Source organism: Mustela lutreola, chromosome 4 (genome assembly GCF_030435805.1).
Source record: "Mustela lutreola isolate mMusLut2 chromosome 4, mMusLut2.pri, whole genome shotgun sequence".
In the NCBI taxonomy this organism is placed as follows: Eukaryota; Metazoa; Chordata; class Mammalia; order Carnivora; family Mustelidae; genus Mustela; species Mustela lutreola.
The window spans coordinates 678604-695914 of NC_081293.1; the positions used below are offsets into that span (position 1 = coordinate 678604).

General features: G+C 57.6%; 1 protein-coding gene across 5 annotated transcripts in view; it reads left to right on the plus strand.

The window, feature by feature from the left end:
• The window catches only part of CFAP46 (cilia and flagella associated protein 46), an 89003-nt gene that overhangs the window by 39505 nt on the left and 32187 nt on the right, over window positions 1-17311 (plus strand). For 4 of the 5 annotated variants that reach the window (XM_059172765.1, XM_059172764.1, XM_059172763.1 and 1 more), the window contains exons 23-32: window positions 373-504; window positions 876-1038; window positions 5182-5266; window positions 6474-6612; window positions 6962-7145; window positions 9430-9589; window positions 9783-9988; window positions 10822-10950; window positions 11562-11711; window positions 16925-17073. In XM_059172765.1, the coding sequence (XP_059028748.1) occupies window positions 373-504; window positions 876-1038; window positions 5182-5266; window positions 6474-6612; window positions 6962-7145; window positions 9430-9589; window positions 9783-9988; window positions 10822-10950; window positions 11562-11711; window positions 16925-17073 (1497 nt within the window). The remainder of the gene's footprint in view (window positions 1-372; window positions 505-875; window positions 1039-5181; window positions 5267-6473; window positions 6613-6961; window positions 7146-9429; window positions 9590-9782; window positions 9989-10821; window positions 10951-11561; window positions 11712-16924; window positions 17074-17311) is intronic. The other variant, XM_059172762.1, reaches the window with a different exon arrangement.

Sequence of the window (17311 nt, forward strand, 5' to 3'; positions counted from 1 at the left end):
TAGGACTGGGCTCTCAGCACACAGACGACGGCCCCTGGGACCAGACACACTGGGGCACACGGGACGGGGCCCATGACTCTGGGTGGCGCTTGGCCATCCTACAAGGGCAGGTTCCAGCAGACAGGCTCACTCACTGCTGGCCTTCATGTTCCCGGTTTCAAGAGCTAGAAACCAGAGACATGAGTGAGTCGTTTTAACACCAACTCATGATTCTGTGCCATGGTTCCATGGGTTGACCGGATTCAGCTAGTTAGCTGTGGCTCAGGGGCTTTCATGAGGTTCCTGTGGATGCCCCCAGGGCTCGTTCGCCTTCCTGCAGGCACCTGTCTCCCTGAAAGCCGTCCTGCATTTGAGGCCCTTCTCTGTCTCCAGGGTCGAGACTGAACTGGTGGCGGAGATGCTGAGCACCACAGCCTGCATCCGGGGCAGGAGCATCATGGAGAACCTGAAGGGGAGAAAGCAGCTGCGCCTGGCGGCCGCCAAGGCCTTCATAGAGAGTGCCAAGTATGCCGTGCCGCGCTCCAGGCCAGTGGTGTGGGGTGCGCGCTGCGCGAGGGCCGTGAGCGGCGACTGTAGTGCCACGAACTGATGGGCACAATGCTCGGGGACTGCCGCGGAGGCCGGCTCTCCCTTGGTGGCCCCATGGCCAGGGTTATCTCACACTTCGTGGTGACACCTACTCCCCCACCCACCCACTTGGGCATGAGCAGGTCACCCCAGGCCACGTGGCCATCGGAGGGAGGGAGCGCCCGTACGGAGGGCTATTTCACGGCACCCAACCGCGCCCCCTCCCCTGTAAATCCAGGAGCCTCACGTGTTGCTGCTGCACTGTCCATCCCTGTTTACACCTGGCCAGGTCAGGAATTCCCTTTCAGGTTTGGGGGCATTGCAAGGAGCAGCGCCCTGGTGATGGTGGCCGCGAGGCACTACTGGAACACCTGGCTTCCGTTCCTGTCCTCCGCAGCCAGCAGGAGGACAACCGAGAACGTCCTACAGCGGATCATCAGCGTCATCAACAAGACAGAAGCGAAAAAGCAGGTGTGCTGTGTGGGGCCACGGCGGGGCAGGCCTCTCCCAGAAAGGCTGGGCAAGATCCCCAGGAAAGGCAGACCCCACGGAGCTCTTGAAACCGGGAACATGAAGGCCAGCAGAGTGGGAGGCCCGGAGGACAAGGGCATTTCCGAAATCCCAGCCCCTCCCTCCTCCCCTAGAGAACACGGACCGTACCCAGAAAGCTCCAGCAGGAGGGAGGGAGGCGCGGAGGAGGTGGGAACAGAGCAGGAGCCTCGGACAGCTGAGGAAAAGCACAGAAGAGCCGGCGGCCTGGCCTGGCTCGACCCAATGCCCACCCCATCACCAGCGTGGGCGGCCTTGGTAACGGCCTTGTCCCTGTGTGGCCCCTCTGTCCACCAGCCCCTCGGGCTGGCAGAGCTGGGCCCAGTCCCAGCTTGAGAGGGTGTGTGCAGGTCAGTGAGGACTGTCCCACTCGCCTGCTGACCACGTGTGTCCTCTGCCCCTCCTGGAGACTCCCAGCCCTAGGACTCGGCTCCCCACAGGGCTTCCAGCACCTTTCCCGTCTGCCAGGAAAGCCACACTCCTACGGTTTTCAGTGGGATCCTTCCGAAACGAAGGCCTGCAGGTCCAAGTCGTTGGCAGACAGAGGTCCGTGCCCAGACCAGGCAGGAGCCCATGGACAGAGCTTCTTGAGCCCACAGTCCCCGGCCCAGTGATGCCTCCGAGGCCGGCGGACAGGCTGGCTCTGGGAGGTTTGGCGGGGACCAAAGTCAGAACCGAAGTCAGATGTTTAACTGACTGAGGGGTATAGGGGCCCCTATACCTCATTGTGGTTTTGATTTGCGTTTCTCTTGCACTAAGGATAGAGCATCTTTCATGTGCTTATCTTCGCTATCTGCATGTTTTCTTTGGGAAACATCTTTTCAAGTTCCTTACCCTTTTTTGAATTGGTTTGGTTTTTGTTGAGTTGTAAAGAGTTCTCTGCACATTCTGGATATTAATCCCTCGTCACACAGAAGATTCGCAGATTTTTTTCTCCATTTGTTTGACTGCCTTTTCACTCCCTTGGTGGTATCTTTGGATGCACAGAGGTTCTTAGTTTTGATGAAATTCAATTTTTTTTTCTTTTTGCCTATGTTTTGGTGTCACATCCACGGAGCCATTGTCAAATCTAATGTCATGGAGAATTTTTCCAGTATTTTCTTCTAAGAGTTTTATAGCTTCTCCTCTTGTGTTCAGGGTTTTTTCCCCCACTTGAGTTGTTTCGGTATATGCTGTAAAGCAGGGGGACAGCTTTGTTCCATCGTGTGTGAAAGTCCCGTGTCCCAGCACCAGCTGTTGAAAAGGTGGTTCTTTTTCCGTTGAATGATTGAATGATCTTGGCATCCTTGTCAAAACTCATTTCACCAGGGGCGCCTGGGTGGCTCAGTAGGTTAAGCCTCTGCCTTCCGCTCAGGTCATGATCTCAGGGTCCTGGGATCGAGCCCCCGCATCGGGCTCTCTGCTCAGCAGGGAGCCTGCTTCCTCCTCTCTCTCTGCCTGTCTCTCTGCCTGCTTGTGATCTCTGTCTTTAAAAAAAAAAAAAAAAAACTCATTTCAGCATTTACGGAAGAGTTTACTTCTGGGGTCTTTCTTCTGTTCCACTGGTGTGTGTGTCTGTCGTAATGCCAGGGCCACACTGATTTGACGACTGTAGCTTTGTGACAAATTTCGGAGTCAGGAGCTAGGAGCCTTGCAAGTTTATTACTCCTTTTTGAGATTGTTGTGGCTACTTGGGGCCTCGTTGCAATTCCACATGAATTTGAGAATTGGCTTTTCCATTTCTTCTAAAAACGGTGTTGGAGCTTTGAGGCGGGTGTGTTGACTCTTTAGATCACTTTGGGTAATACGTACGGTTGAACATGTGAAAGCCTTTCTATCCATGAACATGGATGTTTTTCCATTCATATAGGTCTTCCTTAATTTCTTTCAGGGATGTTTTCATCGTTTTTGGCAGATATGTCTTTTACTTCTTTGGAAGTATTTAATTCCTTTAGGTGCTAGCATAAATGATTTTGCTTTCTGTCTTAGCTCTGGCTGCTCTAACAACATGGTGCATGACTGGGTGGCCTACCCAACAGAAGTCTGTGTCATGTTCTTCTGGAATCTGGAGTTCTGAGACCAGGGAACCAGTGTGGCCTGGTTCTGGTGAAGGCCGTCTTCTGTCTTGCATCCGTCTGCCTTCTTGCTGTGTCCTCCTCTGGGGGCAATGTAGGGACAGAGCAAGATGTCTTCTGTCTCATCTTATGGTCTTATGAAGGACCCTGCCCCTCCTGACCTCATCTAACCCTAATTACCCCCCAAATAGCAGCGCACTGGAGACGGAGACTTCTACACGTGAATGCGGTAGTGGTGGGGGACACAAGTAAGTGCACAGCACGTTCCTAGTTTCCTTTGTGGATTGTTAGTTGCTGATATATAGAGAAACCACGGACTGTTATATTGTGTCCTACAGGCTTTCTAAATTGATTTATTAGCTCTAATGATTTTCTTGGGAACTTTTGGGGATTCTTCTATATGTAGGATCATATCATCTGTGAAAGGAGAGAGTTTCACCTTTTATTCTTTTTCTTGTCTTGTTACTCTGGCTGGAATTTCCAGTAGAATTTTGAACAGCAGCAGGGAAAGCATCTTCATCTTGTTCCTGGTCTCAGGGGGGGAGCTTCAGTTGCTCACCACTGAGCACAGTGTCAGCTGTGGGGTTTTGATAAATATCCTTCATGTGTTGAGAAATGCTCCCATTTTTCCCAGTTTTCTGAGATTTTATGAAAAGCTGTTGGATTTTGTCCAATGCCTTGTTCCATCAGCTGAGGTGATCGTGGCGTGGGGAACGTGGTGATCCTTTTCCTCCTGCGTTCTACTAACGCGATGAGTTGCATGGACGATGTTACATGGAAGACTCTCGTCCTCCCGGGGTGAACCCCACGTGGTCATGATTTGATTTGCTAAATTTTGTTGAGGATGTTTCCGTCATCTAAATTCCTAATGGGTATTGGTCTATGATCTTTCTTGCTGTGTATTTGTCTAGAATGCTCTCAGTATCAGAATCAGTTTGGAAGTATTTCTTCCACTTTGGTGTTTGAAAAGTTGAGGAGGATTATTGTCAATTGTGTAGACATTTGGTAGAACCCAACCACAAGCCATCGGGTCCAGGACTTTTCTTTATTGGGTTGTTTCTGATTATTGGTTCAGTTGTTACTTGTGTACGTTTGTTGAGATTTTCCATTTCTTATTGAGTCAGTGTAGGCAACGTGCATGTTTCAAGGTATGTGCCCATTTCTTCCCGTCTTAATAGTTGCTTGGTGCGTGCTAGCCCACAGGGCTCTCCTAGAACGCTTCGTATCTCTCCAGGTTCGGTGTTCAAATTCCCGCGCTCGCTCCTGATTTTGGTCATTTGTGTCTTCTTTTTCTCCTTGCTAGTCTTGCTAAAGGTTTGTCAATTTACTTGATCTTTTCGTTGACTTTCTCTGTTATTTTTCCAACCTCTATTTTGTCGATTACTTTATTCTACCTGCCTTTATTACTACCTGCCTTCTGCTGGCTTTGGGTCTAGTTTGTTCTTTTTCTAGTTCCTTCAGGTGGAAAGTCAGGTTGTTCACTTGACATCTTTCTTCTGTTTCCATGTCGGCGTTTGCAGCTGTAAACTTGCCTCCGAGCGCTGCGTTTGCATCTCCTCCAAGTCATTTGTGTTCGTTTAGAGTGCGCACAAGCAGCGGAGGGACAGAGAGAATCCCAAGACTCCCTGCTGAGCATGGAGCCTGCTGGGGCTCGATCCCAGGACCCAGAGATCAGGACAGTCAGACTCTTAACTGACTGAGCCACCCAGGCATCTTTCTTAACAAGCTTTTTCTAATGTGTTTTTGATCCCTTCGATTTCAGCCTCTAAAATGGGTTTGGACACTTAATGCCATTGAGGAAGCTGCTGTCTGAGTTGGGGGTGGTCTCTGCGTAGGGCTCTCCCGGGCACTGGGAGCTTCTTCTCCTGGGTGAATGGGACTTTGCTTTTTATGTCTTAGTGTTTCAGAAACTTAGTTGCAATTTCTGTAATTAGATACTGAGCCAAATAAACCTCAAAACGGTGAAGGAGTCACAACTTCCTGGATATACATGTCCTTGTTTCGACTGCAGGGAAAGGGGAAAGTGCTGCTGCTTCACCAGTGGCCCACGGCGGACTCCCACAGTGGAGGGATGACAGAAGGTCACTTTCTCCCAGGTTTGTAGACACAAGACAGACACAGCCACAGGCACAGGAGAGGCAAGTGCTCTGCGCCATAATTCCGGCAGCCTTGCATGAAGCCTGCTCAATCCGGACGGAGACCACAGGGAGTGTCGGCTCGTCACTTTGGGTGTGATGGGCAACAACCTCATGGAGCCCCCCATGGTGTGCACAAGGACACCAACTAGGGGCCCTGTCCCGGACGCCTTGGGGTCAGGGGGTACCCGGCAGGCCCGTCACAGTCTTGCACTTCCGCACAACAAAGCGGAGATGTCGTCTTGCAAAACCAAACCAAAACACAAACTGAACTAGGAGGTAAAACCATATTTAAGAATTCGTGTCTAATTCTGCGGAGAAAAATCATCATCCTTGTATCCGGCAGTATTTGCTGGGGAGTGTAAATGCTGGGGACCGTCTCCGGTCCCAAGGACTTCAGGTCTGTCGGAGAGAGAAACTTGATTTAAAATAATGAACGAAAAGTAGGACCACGTGTCACTGACTTTGGAGCACTGAGCCACGACAGTTCCCACAGGCTCCCCGCAGAGCGCACCCGGGATCCTGGCGCCGATGGAACAGAGGCGGGCACAGGGCAGGACCCCCAGCCCGTCAGGCCTGAAACGACAGGCAGGAGCAGCCCTTGCGGCCCAGTCCCAGAGGCTGACCAGCGTCTGGGTCCCGCTGCTGGGTGTGGGCGGCAGGGACCCTGCATACTGAGAGCCCCGCGCTGGCCGTGCAGAGGCCTCGGGGGCACACAGGTCCCACGCAGTGGGTGCCGGTGCCAGCAGTGTCCCCGGCCATGGCCTTCGTCTGCTCTGGGGTCCACCCTGCAAACAGAGACCCCGAGGGTTCTGCACCCACGGCGGGGCCTCTGCTCAGGTGGGACCCCGGGGGCGCGTAAGCTCGGGCACGCCCTGGGGTGTGCGGTGGCAAGTCCACAGGACAGTTTTGTCTCTGTCCCTCCGCAGGCCGTTTCCACACCCAAGGGTGCGGCTCCGGCCGCCCGATCTGTAGAGCCGCAGAGGGACCCCCACAGGACCTGGGGGCGGGTGGGGGGCACAGAGTCCGAGCTCAGCAGGGGCTGGCGGTGCGCAGGAGGCACCTGCCGGAGGAGGAAGCTCCGTGGGGCTCCGTGAGTCCGACTGGGCTTGGTGGTGGGCCCCGGGCAGTCCACCCCGCCCCCGCACAGCCGCCTCTCCCGCCGCAGGTGCCGAGGACGACCTGACACTGCGCGCCGCGCTCTACGGGCTGCTGTTCCACTGCCACGCGGACCACGGGGACTGGGAGGGCGGCCTCAAGGTGCTGGACGAGGCCGTGCAGGTGCTGCCGCGGACGGCCCACCGCCTGTGAGTGCTCAGCAGGGCCCTCCCCGCCCCTGCCCTGCCCTGCCCTCCTTCCCCCTCCCCGCCCCTCCCCTCAGCAGCTGTCTCCCCGCCCCTCCCCCCAGGACACCCCTCCCCCCAGAACCCCCCTGCCCTGCTCTGGCTCTAGCGCCTTCCCCTGTCCGCTCTCTTTCCCCACCTGGAGGGAAATCAAGGCAAGGCTCAGCCGCACTCAGATGCGAGGAACTCGGCGCCGTTGCTTATCTTTTGTTTTTGTCACTAGGAGAAGGGACACGAACTCCTTAGTTTTAGATGCATCATCTGTATTTGTTTCTCCTTCAAGCACTGACTTTTCTTTTTTGCTTTTTTTAAGCTTGATTTTTAAACATATGGTCATGGTGAAAGCCAAACTTGGCCAGAACTTCACCATGGAAATCCAGAAGTTCAAGGATGAGAGGGAAGATTATCTGGCACACATGTGGCGCCGACTGGCCTTGAACTCGAGAAGCGTGTCCGGGCAGCTGGTCTGCCACCACAACGCCATCCGGGCCCTGCAGGTCTGACCGGGGCTTCGGGGGCTGGCGACTCAGCTTCTGGGGTAGAGACGTGACCCGTGGGGGGAGGCTGAGCCCCTCCTCGCCCAGCAAAGGAATTGAGGGAGGGCATGTGCCCTTCTGAGGAGTCAGGGGCGCTCTTCTGTCGCACCTCCCCAGCGTGGAGGGATGCACCTTGCGGGGCGTGGCCTCCTGTTCTGCAGGGGAGTCCACCCGAGGAGGGGACGCCCGAGGCTGGACCGGGCTGCGGAGGGAGCAGGGCTCCGCAGCCTTCTGAGACTCCCCACGCCAACAAGAACCGAGCAGACGGGGAGTGACACGGGGTGAGGGGCAGAATCGGGGGAGGGGAGGTGCCTGGTGGGACTCAGGGAAGGACAAGGAAGCCCCGGCAGGGGGACTGAGGTTGTCCTGAAGACGCTCCCCGGCCCCACACACCTGTTCCAGAGAGCATCTCTCGTTGCTCTCATGGAGCGCGTCCTGCTGGGAGGCTTCTCGACTGAGCCAGGGTCCCGGGGACAGGTCAGGACACTGCTCTGTGTGGTCAATGCTGAGTGGTCGGTGAAGACCAAGGTCCCCATCAGGTTCCCCGGGGCCAGGCAGCGTGGCCCCCACTGCTTCACAGAAAGGCACCAGCCTTCTTGCAAAGGCTCTCCGTCCCCACTGACCCCAAGCCTCTCCTCACTTGCTCCCTGTTTCTCAGGCGTACGAGGTGTTTTTAGCAATTCACAAGGTCACAGAGCCATCACCACAGTCAGCGGCACAATATTTCATCACCACCCAGAACCCTGTAGGTCTGTTCTCTGTCCATCCCACTGCCAACCCCAGTGAGCTGCCAGTCCACTCTCTGCCTACAAGGGTTTTCTGTCTGGACATGTGCAGTCGCACAAGGTGTGTCCGCTGTGACCGGCTTCTTCCACATTGTGTAAGGTGGCCAGACCTCGTGTGTGCAGCCGGGTGCGTGCTCTCGCCGGCTCAGGGCTGCTGGTCTCCCGTCAGAGGGGTGTATGTGTTCTTCCCGGGGGGGCTCTTTCCGTGTGGACACACGGTCACGTTTCTCTTGGGCTCTGCCCGAGCAGCATAACTGCGGGGCCCCGCGGGGTCTCCCCACCTAACCTTCCAGGAGTGCTTTCCCACCAGCTGTGCGAGGCTCCGGTCTCTCCACGCCCTGGTGACGCCGTCTCCTGGCCGCCTGGTTCTAGCATCCTGGTGGCCACAGCGCTGATTGCAGTTCCCAGGGGACTGATGCATGTATTTGCATACGTGTATTGGCCGTTTGTCTATCTTTTTGGGCAAAATGTCTATTCTGATGCTTTGCCCAATTTTTGATTTGGTTATCTTTTTATTGTTGAGCTGTAGGACTTCCTCGAGCATCCTGGGCACGACCCCTTATCAGATAAAAGATCTGTAAATGTTTTCTCTCCTTCTGTGTATTGTTGTTTCCAGCCTCCCCCACACCGCTTACTGAGGGGGAGGCGGGGGCTCAGGGCTCGGCTTCCCTCCGTCCACAAGCCTTCCTCCCTGATGATCTCAGCCAGGCTCCGGGCTGAGTCGCCTCACAGCTTAGTGTCTAGCCTGGACCCCTCTCCCCTCGCCCCCCACACCCCGCTGCCCGCGCCCCTCCATCTCACGATGCATCAGCCCAACACCCGATGTCGAAGTCCTGCTCCGCGGCGCCCCCTCCTCCTTCCTGCTTTTTCTGCCCCACAGAGGGCAGCCCCCCACTCCCAGGGGGTCAGGCATGGGGCGTGGGGCGCAGCAGGCGGGAGGCAGAGGGGCCACCGCTGAGCTGGCTCTGCTCTGGGAGGGCGGGGAGCAGCTCCACTGCCACCTGCCGTGCTTTGTGACCTAGTCTGTGCGCGGCCGGGCCTGGGGCTGGGCGCTGGGGCTGCCGCAGGGATGGAGCTCTGCTGAACCGCAGAACCATCCAGAGCCTGCCTCCCATACACGTTTGAAGGCCCGTCTGAGGAAACAAAGCTGCTCACGGACCAAAGACAGCCCGACTGAGGAGTCCGGATGCCGGGAGGGGCAGACGGGCACAGGCCGGGGACTGGAGGACCCGGAGAGACTGTGCCAGGCTTTGGTCTTGGGACAAAACCACGAGCGACAGAAAGGTTCTAACGAGTGTGGGCAGCAGATGTCCCGCTAGCGGGTCCCGCCACATGGAGGCGGGGTGAGGGCCCACCACGGGCTCCCAGAAAAGGAAGCAGCGGACGCCGTCCATCGCAGCGTTTGGGATGTGGAGTGGTAAGTGCGTGTCTCTTCTGTCTTTTTTTGCTTCATCCCAAAGAAACCAGAGAATGAGTGGCAGAAAGTTGAGTACATCCTGGAGCTCAGCGAATGGCTGTACTACAAGCAGTTTCCTATGGAAGATGTGATTTTCCACCTGAAGTGGGCGGTCGACATCCTGATGCTGATCACCCCAGCCAGGGACACGCCTGAGGGGGCAGGTGAGGGTGCGGTCTGCTCTGATTTGGGGCCGGCCCGGCGTGGATGTGTCCTCACGGCCTCCGCTGGGACCTGTGCCCGGGGCAGGAGCCCTGGGACCGTATCCCTGAGGCCAGCCCGGCCCCTGGTGGCAGGGATGCCTTCTAGAAGGGCCCGGTCAGGACAGCTCATGGCTGGGGCAACCCTGTGTTGCAGAGGAGCCACTGTCCACTCCGGAAGCCCCAGAAAGCATGGTGTCCAAGGACATGGGGACAGTCCCCGTGGAGAAGCTCTGGAGCGTGAGACAGCTGGAGGCGCTGGCTCGGGCCTACACCCTGCTGGCGCTGATGGTGTCCCCGAGTGCCGCCGGCTATGAGGAATATTGCCTCCTGGCCTACATGTGCCTCAGGCGCATCTGGCAGGTGAGGCGCCAGGCTGCTCGCTGCCCCGTCCCCAGCTCTTGGCAGGGGCCGACACCTCCCCCTGCAGCCCACGGGCCTCGCCGGCGGGTGCCGCCCTCAGACAACAGCCCTGCCCCCACTGCAGTGGCCGGGGACACTCTTCTCTGAAACACACCACCACCCCGGCCCATCCACCACGAAGTGCCTCAGGGCAACGGTGTGTTGGGGCGACAGCCAGCGCATGCTTGCCTCTGCCTGCCCCTTGGCGCCCTGGCACTCAAGAACCTTCTGTGCATCCCCCGTCCCCACCATCTCTTTACAGGGTCCTCCCAGAGCGGCTCTTGGAGCTTCTGGTTCTCGAGGACATTTGAGGGCAATGCCCCTGACCCTCCCAGCAGTGTGCCGGGGGACAGTGGGACTGCCACCCCTTGGCGGTGGGAAGAATGAGACAGACCTGGAAGGCATCCTTGGTCTTCAAGATGCCCCAGCCCACTCTCCCACCATCCACAAAACAAGGATTCTTCAACACTTCTTTTAGGAGAACAGCCAAAATCTTTACGTGTTCTCAGTTAGAGACGTGAACTCACTTCATGGAGGTGACCGGCACTCCTTGGAGGTTGGCTCTGTGTCCCCGCTGGTCCAGCATCTTGGAGACTGCGGTGTCCCACCCACTGAGGGACACCACAGTCCCCTGTGCTTGGGGCAGGCTCACTGGTGTGGCCCTGGTGCCCGAATAGACACCAGGTTGCCCCTCAGAGCCGTAGGGCCACTAGCCACCCGTCAGATCTGAGCCGGTGCAGGAACGTGTGCACAGCTGCTCTTAACGCTGCGAATCTGGATTTCACTTTCCGCAGGTGTCTTTATTAACAGCAGGAAAAGCGATTTCAGAAAGCAAAATTGTAGAAGCAACAGGCAGCTCCCACTTGTTGTCGCCTCACAAAGAGAAGGACAGGAGGAAGGGGAAGAGCAGAGACCCCAAGCAGGTGCCGTGGGCGCATGCGCGCGGGGCTGTGTCGGGCCAGCCGCGGAAGGCCAGGGCCACCGACTGGGTCACGGGGCTGGGCCTGGACACACCCAGGCTGTGGGGCCTGACGGACCCCCGTCCCTCAGTGTCCTCCTCCGTAAAGTGGAGGACACCCCCCGGCTGTGAGGAGGGTGACCCAGGGCGCATGTCTCCTCTCTGGTCGGAGGCCGGCTCTCTGGAGCAGAGGGGAAGCGTGGGCATCAGGGGGCGGCCGTGCAGAGCGGGCCTCCCGCTGGGCTCCGGCGCCACGTCCTCCGGTGCCACGTCCTCCGAGCGCGGGGTGGCAGGCGCTGGGCTCCCCGGGAAGACTCTGGCCGTGCACACAGCCAACAGCATCCGCTTTGCAAGTGATATCAGAGCGCGTTCGGCTGTGACAGTGAACGCGGCTGGGGTGTGGGTTACAGGGAGGGCGGCCACGAGCAGGGGCGCCATCGGGACGGGGGGGCCCTGATCCAGGCAGCGCTGGGCCCCCGAAGGCAGTGCCCTCTCCGGGTTCACCCCCCCTGCCCCCCCCAGCCCCGGCTCAGGCTGGGCGGATTCCGAAGTGAGTCCCGCCTTCCTGCTTCGCAGCAGCAAAGCGCCGCCATGGGCAAGCAGCTCCACGACGCGCCGGCCAGCGTGGAAGAGTGGGCTTCCTACTGCTGCCCCGAAGGAGTGATGTCACTGTTCCGACACGATAACAGTGACTTTACCATTAACCCCTCAAGCATCCGGAAGCCGGTAAGGCGACTTCGAGGGGCGGGTGCCGGCCGCCGTCCTGAACCCCGACTCCCCGCCCTGTAGCCGTTGTGCTGTGATGTACACCCAGAAAGAGGCACGGAAGCAGGGCCTGGCTTGGTGCCTCGTTGATGACGCACCTGTGCGCGGCCTCCCAGGCCTCCGCCGTCCCCAGGCGACAGCCAGTGTCGGTGGGAAGCACGTGCTCCCTCTCGTCGTGCGGTGCCCTCCCCGCCGGGAACGCGCCCCGATGTGGAAACGCCGCCGGTGGCCCTGTCTGTGGCTGCTGTGGCGGCGAGTCACGGCCGTCCCCAGCTCCGGCTCCGGCTCCAGGGCCCACCTGGGTAACCCGCGGAAACGCTCCGTCTCTGGATTTCCGCCGGCCACGCTGGCAAGGAAGCCGTTTGCTGGGAGGTCCCGGGGTTAGACCCCATGACCCGGGACCGTCACTGCCCGGCGTCTTCCTCCTGTCTTCTGTGCTGAGCGACGTGGGGATCGTCCCCGTGTCCCTCCCGTGTTCGGGTTCGTTCGCCCCGTCTCGTCCGTGTCTCTGTCGCCTGTTGGCTTTCTCGGCCGTGGAGCCATCCCACGCCCGGACTAGACCACAGTACGCGTGTCCCTGCGACACTGGGGGACCCTCGTGTTGTCCCCAGTCGGTGGCTTCACATGCAAAGCTGCTGTGAGTGTTCCTGACGGCACCCGTGGCCGTGGAGCGTGGGTTTGGCCAACCAGGTCACCTCTGGCCAAACGGCCTTCCGAGGTGGCTGAGCCAGCGCCGTGCCCCCTGTGGGGGGGGCATCGTCCATGCCGTGCCGGCCTCACGTGGTTCCCCTTCCTACCTGGGCCCAGGTAGGAAGCATGGCCGCACCTCACTCTGCCCTCTGGCCCTCGGATGTCGTCTCTGTGGCCTTTCCAGGCTGTTGCCCACATTTTACTGAGGTTTCTGTCTCTTTCTTACTGATTTGAAGGAATCCTTAACCTTCTCTGGAAACCACACCCTGACGGCGTACGGAGGGCGCGTCACCTTCCCCTCTTCGTGGGCTCCCCTGAGGTCTTCGCGTGACTCGAGATTCCGCGTCCATGTGATAAAATTAGAGATCTGCTCCTTTGTCACTAGGACTTCGTGGGTCCTGTTTGACGGGACCGTTTCTGTCTCCAGAGGTCGTGAAGATACCCGCTCGCGGCGTCTTCCCGAAGCTTTCTGGGGTTCTGTGCCAGAGTCCCACAGGCCGTCGCCTGAGGCCGGGGGGTGTGGTGCCAGGCGAGGTCAGCGCGGGCTTTCCAGTCTGGGTGTCAGAATGTTCCAGCCCGTCTGTGGGAGGAGCGTGCGCCCGTCTTCTCTGCGGAGCCGTGTTTGCCCTGCGACCGTGTCCACGTGCGCCCGCCCCTCACGGCCGCGACGCCTAAGCCTCTGTGGTCTTCGAGAAGGTTCTGGATGTTCTTCCCGTACCCCTCACGGCTCCGCTGCACCGTGGAGTCCGCGGCTGGGGCCGGCTCCTGACTGCTCAGAGGCTCGGGGAGAGCGGACGCCCACGGCCCTCCGGAGCGTGACCAGCCCGACCCCTCCCCCGGCTCAGGCGGGGGTGCGTTTCCCGTGCGGCGTGCGCGTGTCGGTGGGGTTCGCTGTATTTGACTCAACGCCTTTGATCCTGTTGCAAATAGGCTTTTCTGGGTCACGCCTGAACGCCACGTTAAATACAGAAAGACAGTTTTGTTGAACTTCCAAAAACTGTGGTGACTTGTCTGTCCCGTCTTCTGGGCGTCGTGTGGGACCGTCGCTCTGTCGTCACTCCCGCACCGGGCTCTGCGGGTCCAGGCCCGGGCAGGTGCAGGAGAGACGCCGGGCACGGCAAGGGCCTTATCGCGCTGCCGGCTCTGACGGGAGGGTTGGCGACACTCGCTAGAGCTGTGACGGCTGTTTGTCGTGGTTTCAGGGAGATTCTTTACCCCCGGAGAGTTTCCCGTTTCTCGCTGCCCAGAGCTTAGTCGCGAGCGGCCGGAGCCGGAGCGGCCGCGCGTTTCCTTCCACCTGCTCAGGCGGCGGCGCTGCTTCTCCTTCCTGCTTCCAGCTGATCGAGCGGCTCTTTTGCCGATGGTCACGCAGAGAAGGTCCGTGGGGCTGAAACGTGTCATTCGTGTCCCGCATACTCGTGTTTGCCACCTTGCGGCGTGGGTGTCCACAGCCCTCTCCCGTGCGTCCGGCCCCCGTGTCAGGATTTGGTAAAAAGTTATCCAGATTCTGGTTCTGTTCCCAGCCGGCCCTAGACATGCGGCTTTTCAGCACTGACATCCAGCTCTCCTGCTGCCTGTGGACACCCGCTGGGTGTCCCGTGAATTCACCCAGTCCCGGCACGGACCACCCAGGGTCGGTGGGTGTGCGCTCCTCGGCCTCAGAGCTCAGGCTCTCAAGGCGGCCCCCGCGTCGACAGTGCCAGGTCCCTAGGCCACCTGCACGGCCATCTGATGTGGCTGCGCGTTGGAGGTTCCCGTGACGCCCCTGTGCAGGGTTACGATTTGCTAGGGCGGCTCACGGAACTCAGGGAAATACCGTGTTTTCTAGATCACCACGTTGTTAGCAAGGACGCGAGCGAGCGGCCGGGTGAAGAGGTCCGCGGGTCGGGGTCTGGTGCCGAGTGCAGGAGCTCCTGCACACCTGGCACCGGGGGGCACCGCCACGTGTGGATGTGTTCACCCCCCGGACATGCGCCTCGCCGCTCCGTGTAGGGCTTTAGGGAGGTTCCGCGACGCAGGCGCGAGTGAGGGAATCTTTGGCCGTTGGTGACTTGCTCCTCCTCTGGCCGCTCCCTGTCCCCGGCACCAGGGGGTGGGACCAGACCTCCAGCCTCTGGTCACAGGGTTGGGTCCCCGGCACGCAGTCCCCCTCCCCAGCTGTCCGGGGGCCGCCTGGAGTCACCTCACAGAGACAAACTTAGCTGCTCGGAATGCCTCCTGGGTCTCGAGGTCGCAAGGGTTGTTGGAGCTCGGTGCCAGCAGCGGGTCCGTGTCCTTGTGGGTCACAATGTCACACTGACCCTTTCGTCACAATGTCACACTGACCCTTTCGTCAGTTAGGAAGTGTCTCCTCCCCCTTCTTTTTCTTATTCTTTTTTTAAAATATTTTATTTATTTATTTGACAGAGAGAGAGATCACAAGTAGGCAGAGAGGCAGGCAGAGAGAGAGGAGGAAGCAGACTCCCTGCTGAGCAGAGAGCCCGATGTGGGACTCGATCCCAGGACCCTGAGACCATGACCTGAGCCGAAGGCAGCAGCTTAACCCACTGAGCCACCCAGGCGCCCCCTTTCTTTTTCTTGAAGGGCTTCGTGCTTCTACTGATACTTATTTTTTAGAAAAGTCTGGACTGTGACAAAATACCCGTGGTTTTTTATTTATTCTGTCCATTAGTAACTAATATTTGAGAACATTTTGATGTTAATGGAACATGATCTAAGAAAAGTTTAATTTTTTTACATTTCAATATTAGGGTATTAACAAGAGAAAATAAAAATAATTATGGTCAAAATTACTGCATCAAAACAAACAATAAATGCTTGATATTAGGCTACATACCATTTACTTTTTGGCGTAAAGTTCCTTGTAAGAGAGAACACTAGTCACGTTGCTCGTGGGGACACCTCCCGCTGCTGGGGCGGCCACTTCTCAGTGCGGCGGCTCTTAGCATAGTTGTCTGCGGTTGTGGGAATGGGGTGCGGTGGAGAGGCACTCGCCGCCTCCGTGCTAAGTAAGAGCACATCCCCGATTCCCGTAGGTACGGGGAGGCCGACAGGAGCGCGGCTGCCCCGTGTGTTGGAGGCCATCGGTCAAGCCTAAGGAGTTCGGTCAAGGCACGGGTGTAACGGTTCGCACAAGAAACGGCGCGACGCCAGCCTGGGGGCCTGAGAACAGGACAAAACCATAAGTCACTCTTCCTGGCGGCGGTGACAGTGCCCTTTCTTCCATCTTCCCTGTGACTTGAGACAATCTTTGCTGGCCTGGGGCATGCGGAGTGCGTGGGGCCAGGCCACGTGGGTCGCCGCCGCGGACGGTCGTCCATCTTTATTTTTCTTGATTCTTGGGGAGGTTTGTAAAAGATTATTTGTTCGTTCTGCCTTAAATCTGGGAGAGTCCCCTGGTGGGAACTTCTGGACCTTTTCTTCTTTGTGGGAAAGTCATAAGTTACGATTCAGTTTTCTTTGTAGTTCAAGAGCTTTTCTGATTTTCTGTTTCTCTTATAATTTGGTGGATTGTGTTTTTCTAGGGTATTTCCACGTAACGTAAAATTACACGTTTGTAAAATAATGTTCCTAATGTCCTTTCATGATCTTGGAGTGTCCGTAGGCTCTATAGGATGCGAGCCTTCCCACCCCTGCTTCCCGACCAGCCTCACCAGGGTTATCGATATTAATCTCTCAAAGAAAATGCATGTTCTCCTGGTCGCCCAAAGCCACTGGCTTTTGGGAAGTCCCTGAGACGGCTGCTTTGTGTGTAGATCACCCTGACCGTAAGGTGCAGGCCTTTGGGGACCCAGCCCGGTGCGAGGCTTGCGGTGGGCCCTCCATGCGGCTGCTTGTCCCCCCGCACAGGAAAAACTCCAAACAAGCAAACAAAACCCAGAAGCGCTACCAGCCTCCAGCCGGCTTGTGAGTCCTCAGAAACCCCCCCGGACGAGTGCACCCCGATGTGGCTCACTTCCTGAGACCCCGTTGTCTTCTGGCCCAGTAACTGCCCAGCACCACCCAGTGACCTGCGCTTGGTCCAGCTTCTTGAATTTTCCACCCCAGAGTAATAGTTATGTCAAGCCCAGTCTGTCTTCACGATCCGAGATGTTCTCTACCTGTACTCGGTTTTAAGGCAGTTATATGTGTCCATAGAGAGACTCGGTTTTCAATGGATCAGCAGTTTCTAGTGGAGGAAATCTAACAGAAACATTCATTTGAGTGAACATGTGAATGGGCTGTTTGTTGTGAGGACTTTTAACTGTATTGGGTGTGGACGGTTACGGGTGACCGCGCACGACGAGATGAAAGCTAAGCGTGAGGAAGGGAGGGCGGAGAGCACCGCGGCCCCTTCACTCAGCAGACACGGCTCCGTCCCGGTGTGCGTCGGGACCTGTGCGTGGCGTGGGGAAGGGCGGGGCCGCCGACGAGAGACCTGGTGAGCTGGCGGCCTGCCGTCCCTCCGGTGCTTGACCTTACACGCCTGCTGTGTGTTTGCGTAGACGTACACTCTGTACTATCTGGACCACTTGGTCAGAGCCCTGCAGAAGCTGTCCCTTCGCGAGCTCACCGTCCCGCTCCTGCAGCTGGGGGCAGCCGTCGCGGCCGCTGTGGTGGACAGCAAGAGCCTCGGAGACCTCTACCACCTGCGGTCAGTACGGCTGATGCACGTTCAGGGAAACTGGGGGACACTTGGGAGGCTGAAGGGGAATACTCCAAAGCAATGTAAGAGAAGCAGCATTTCCGAATACTAATTCTGTGGTTGGCTAATTCCATAAGTAATAGCCCGGGGATTTGTAAAACCAAATAAATCAGCATACTCGATCATGAAAATACTCTTTTTGTTTTAAAATTTCTACTGGGTTCTTAAGGGAAGATCGTTGTTCTAA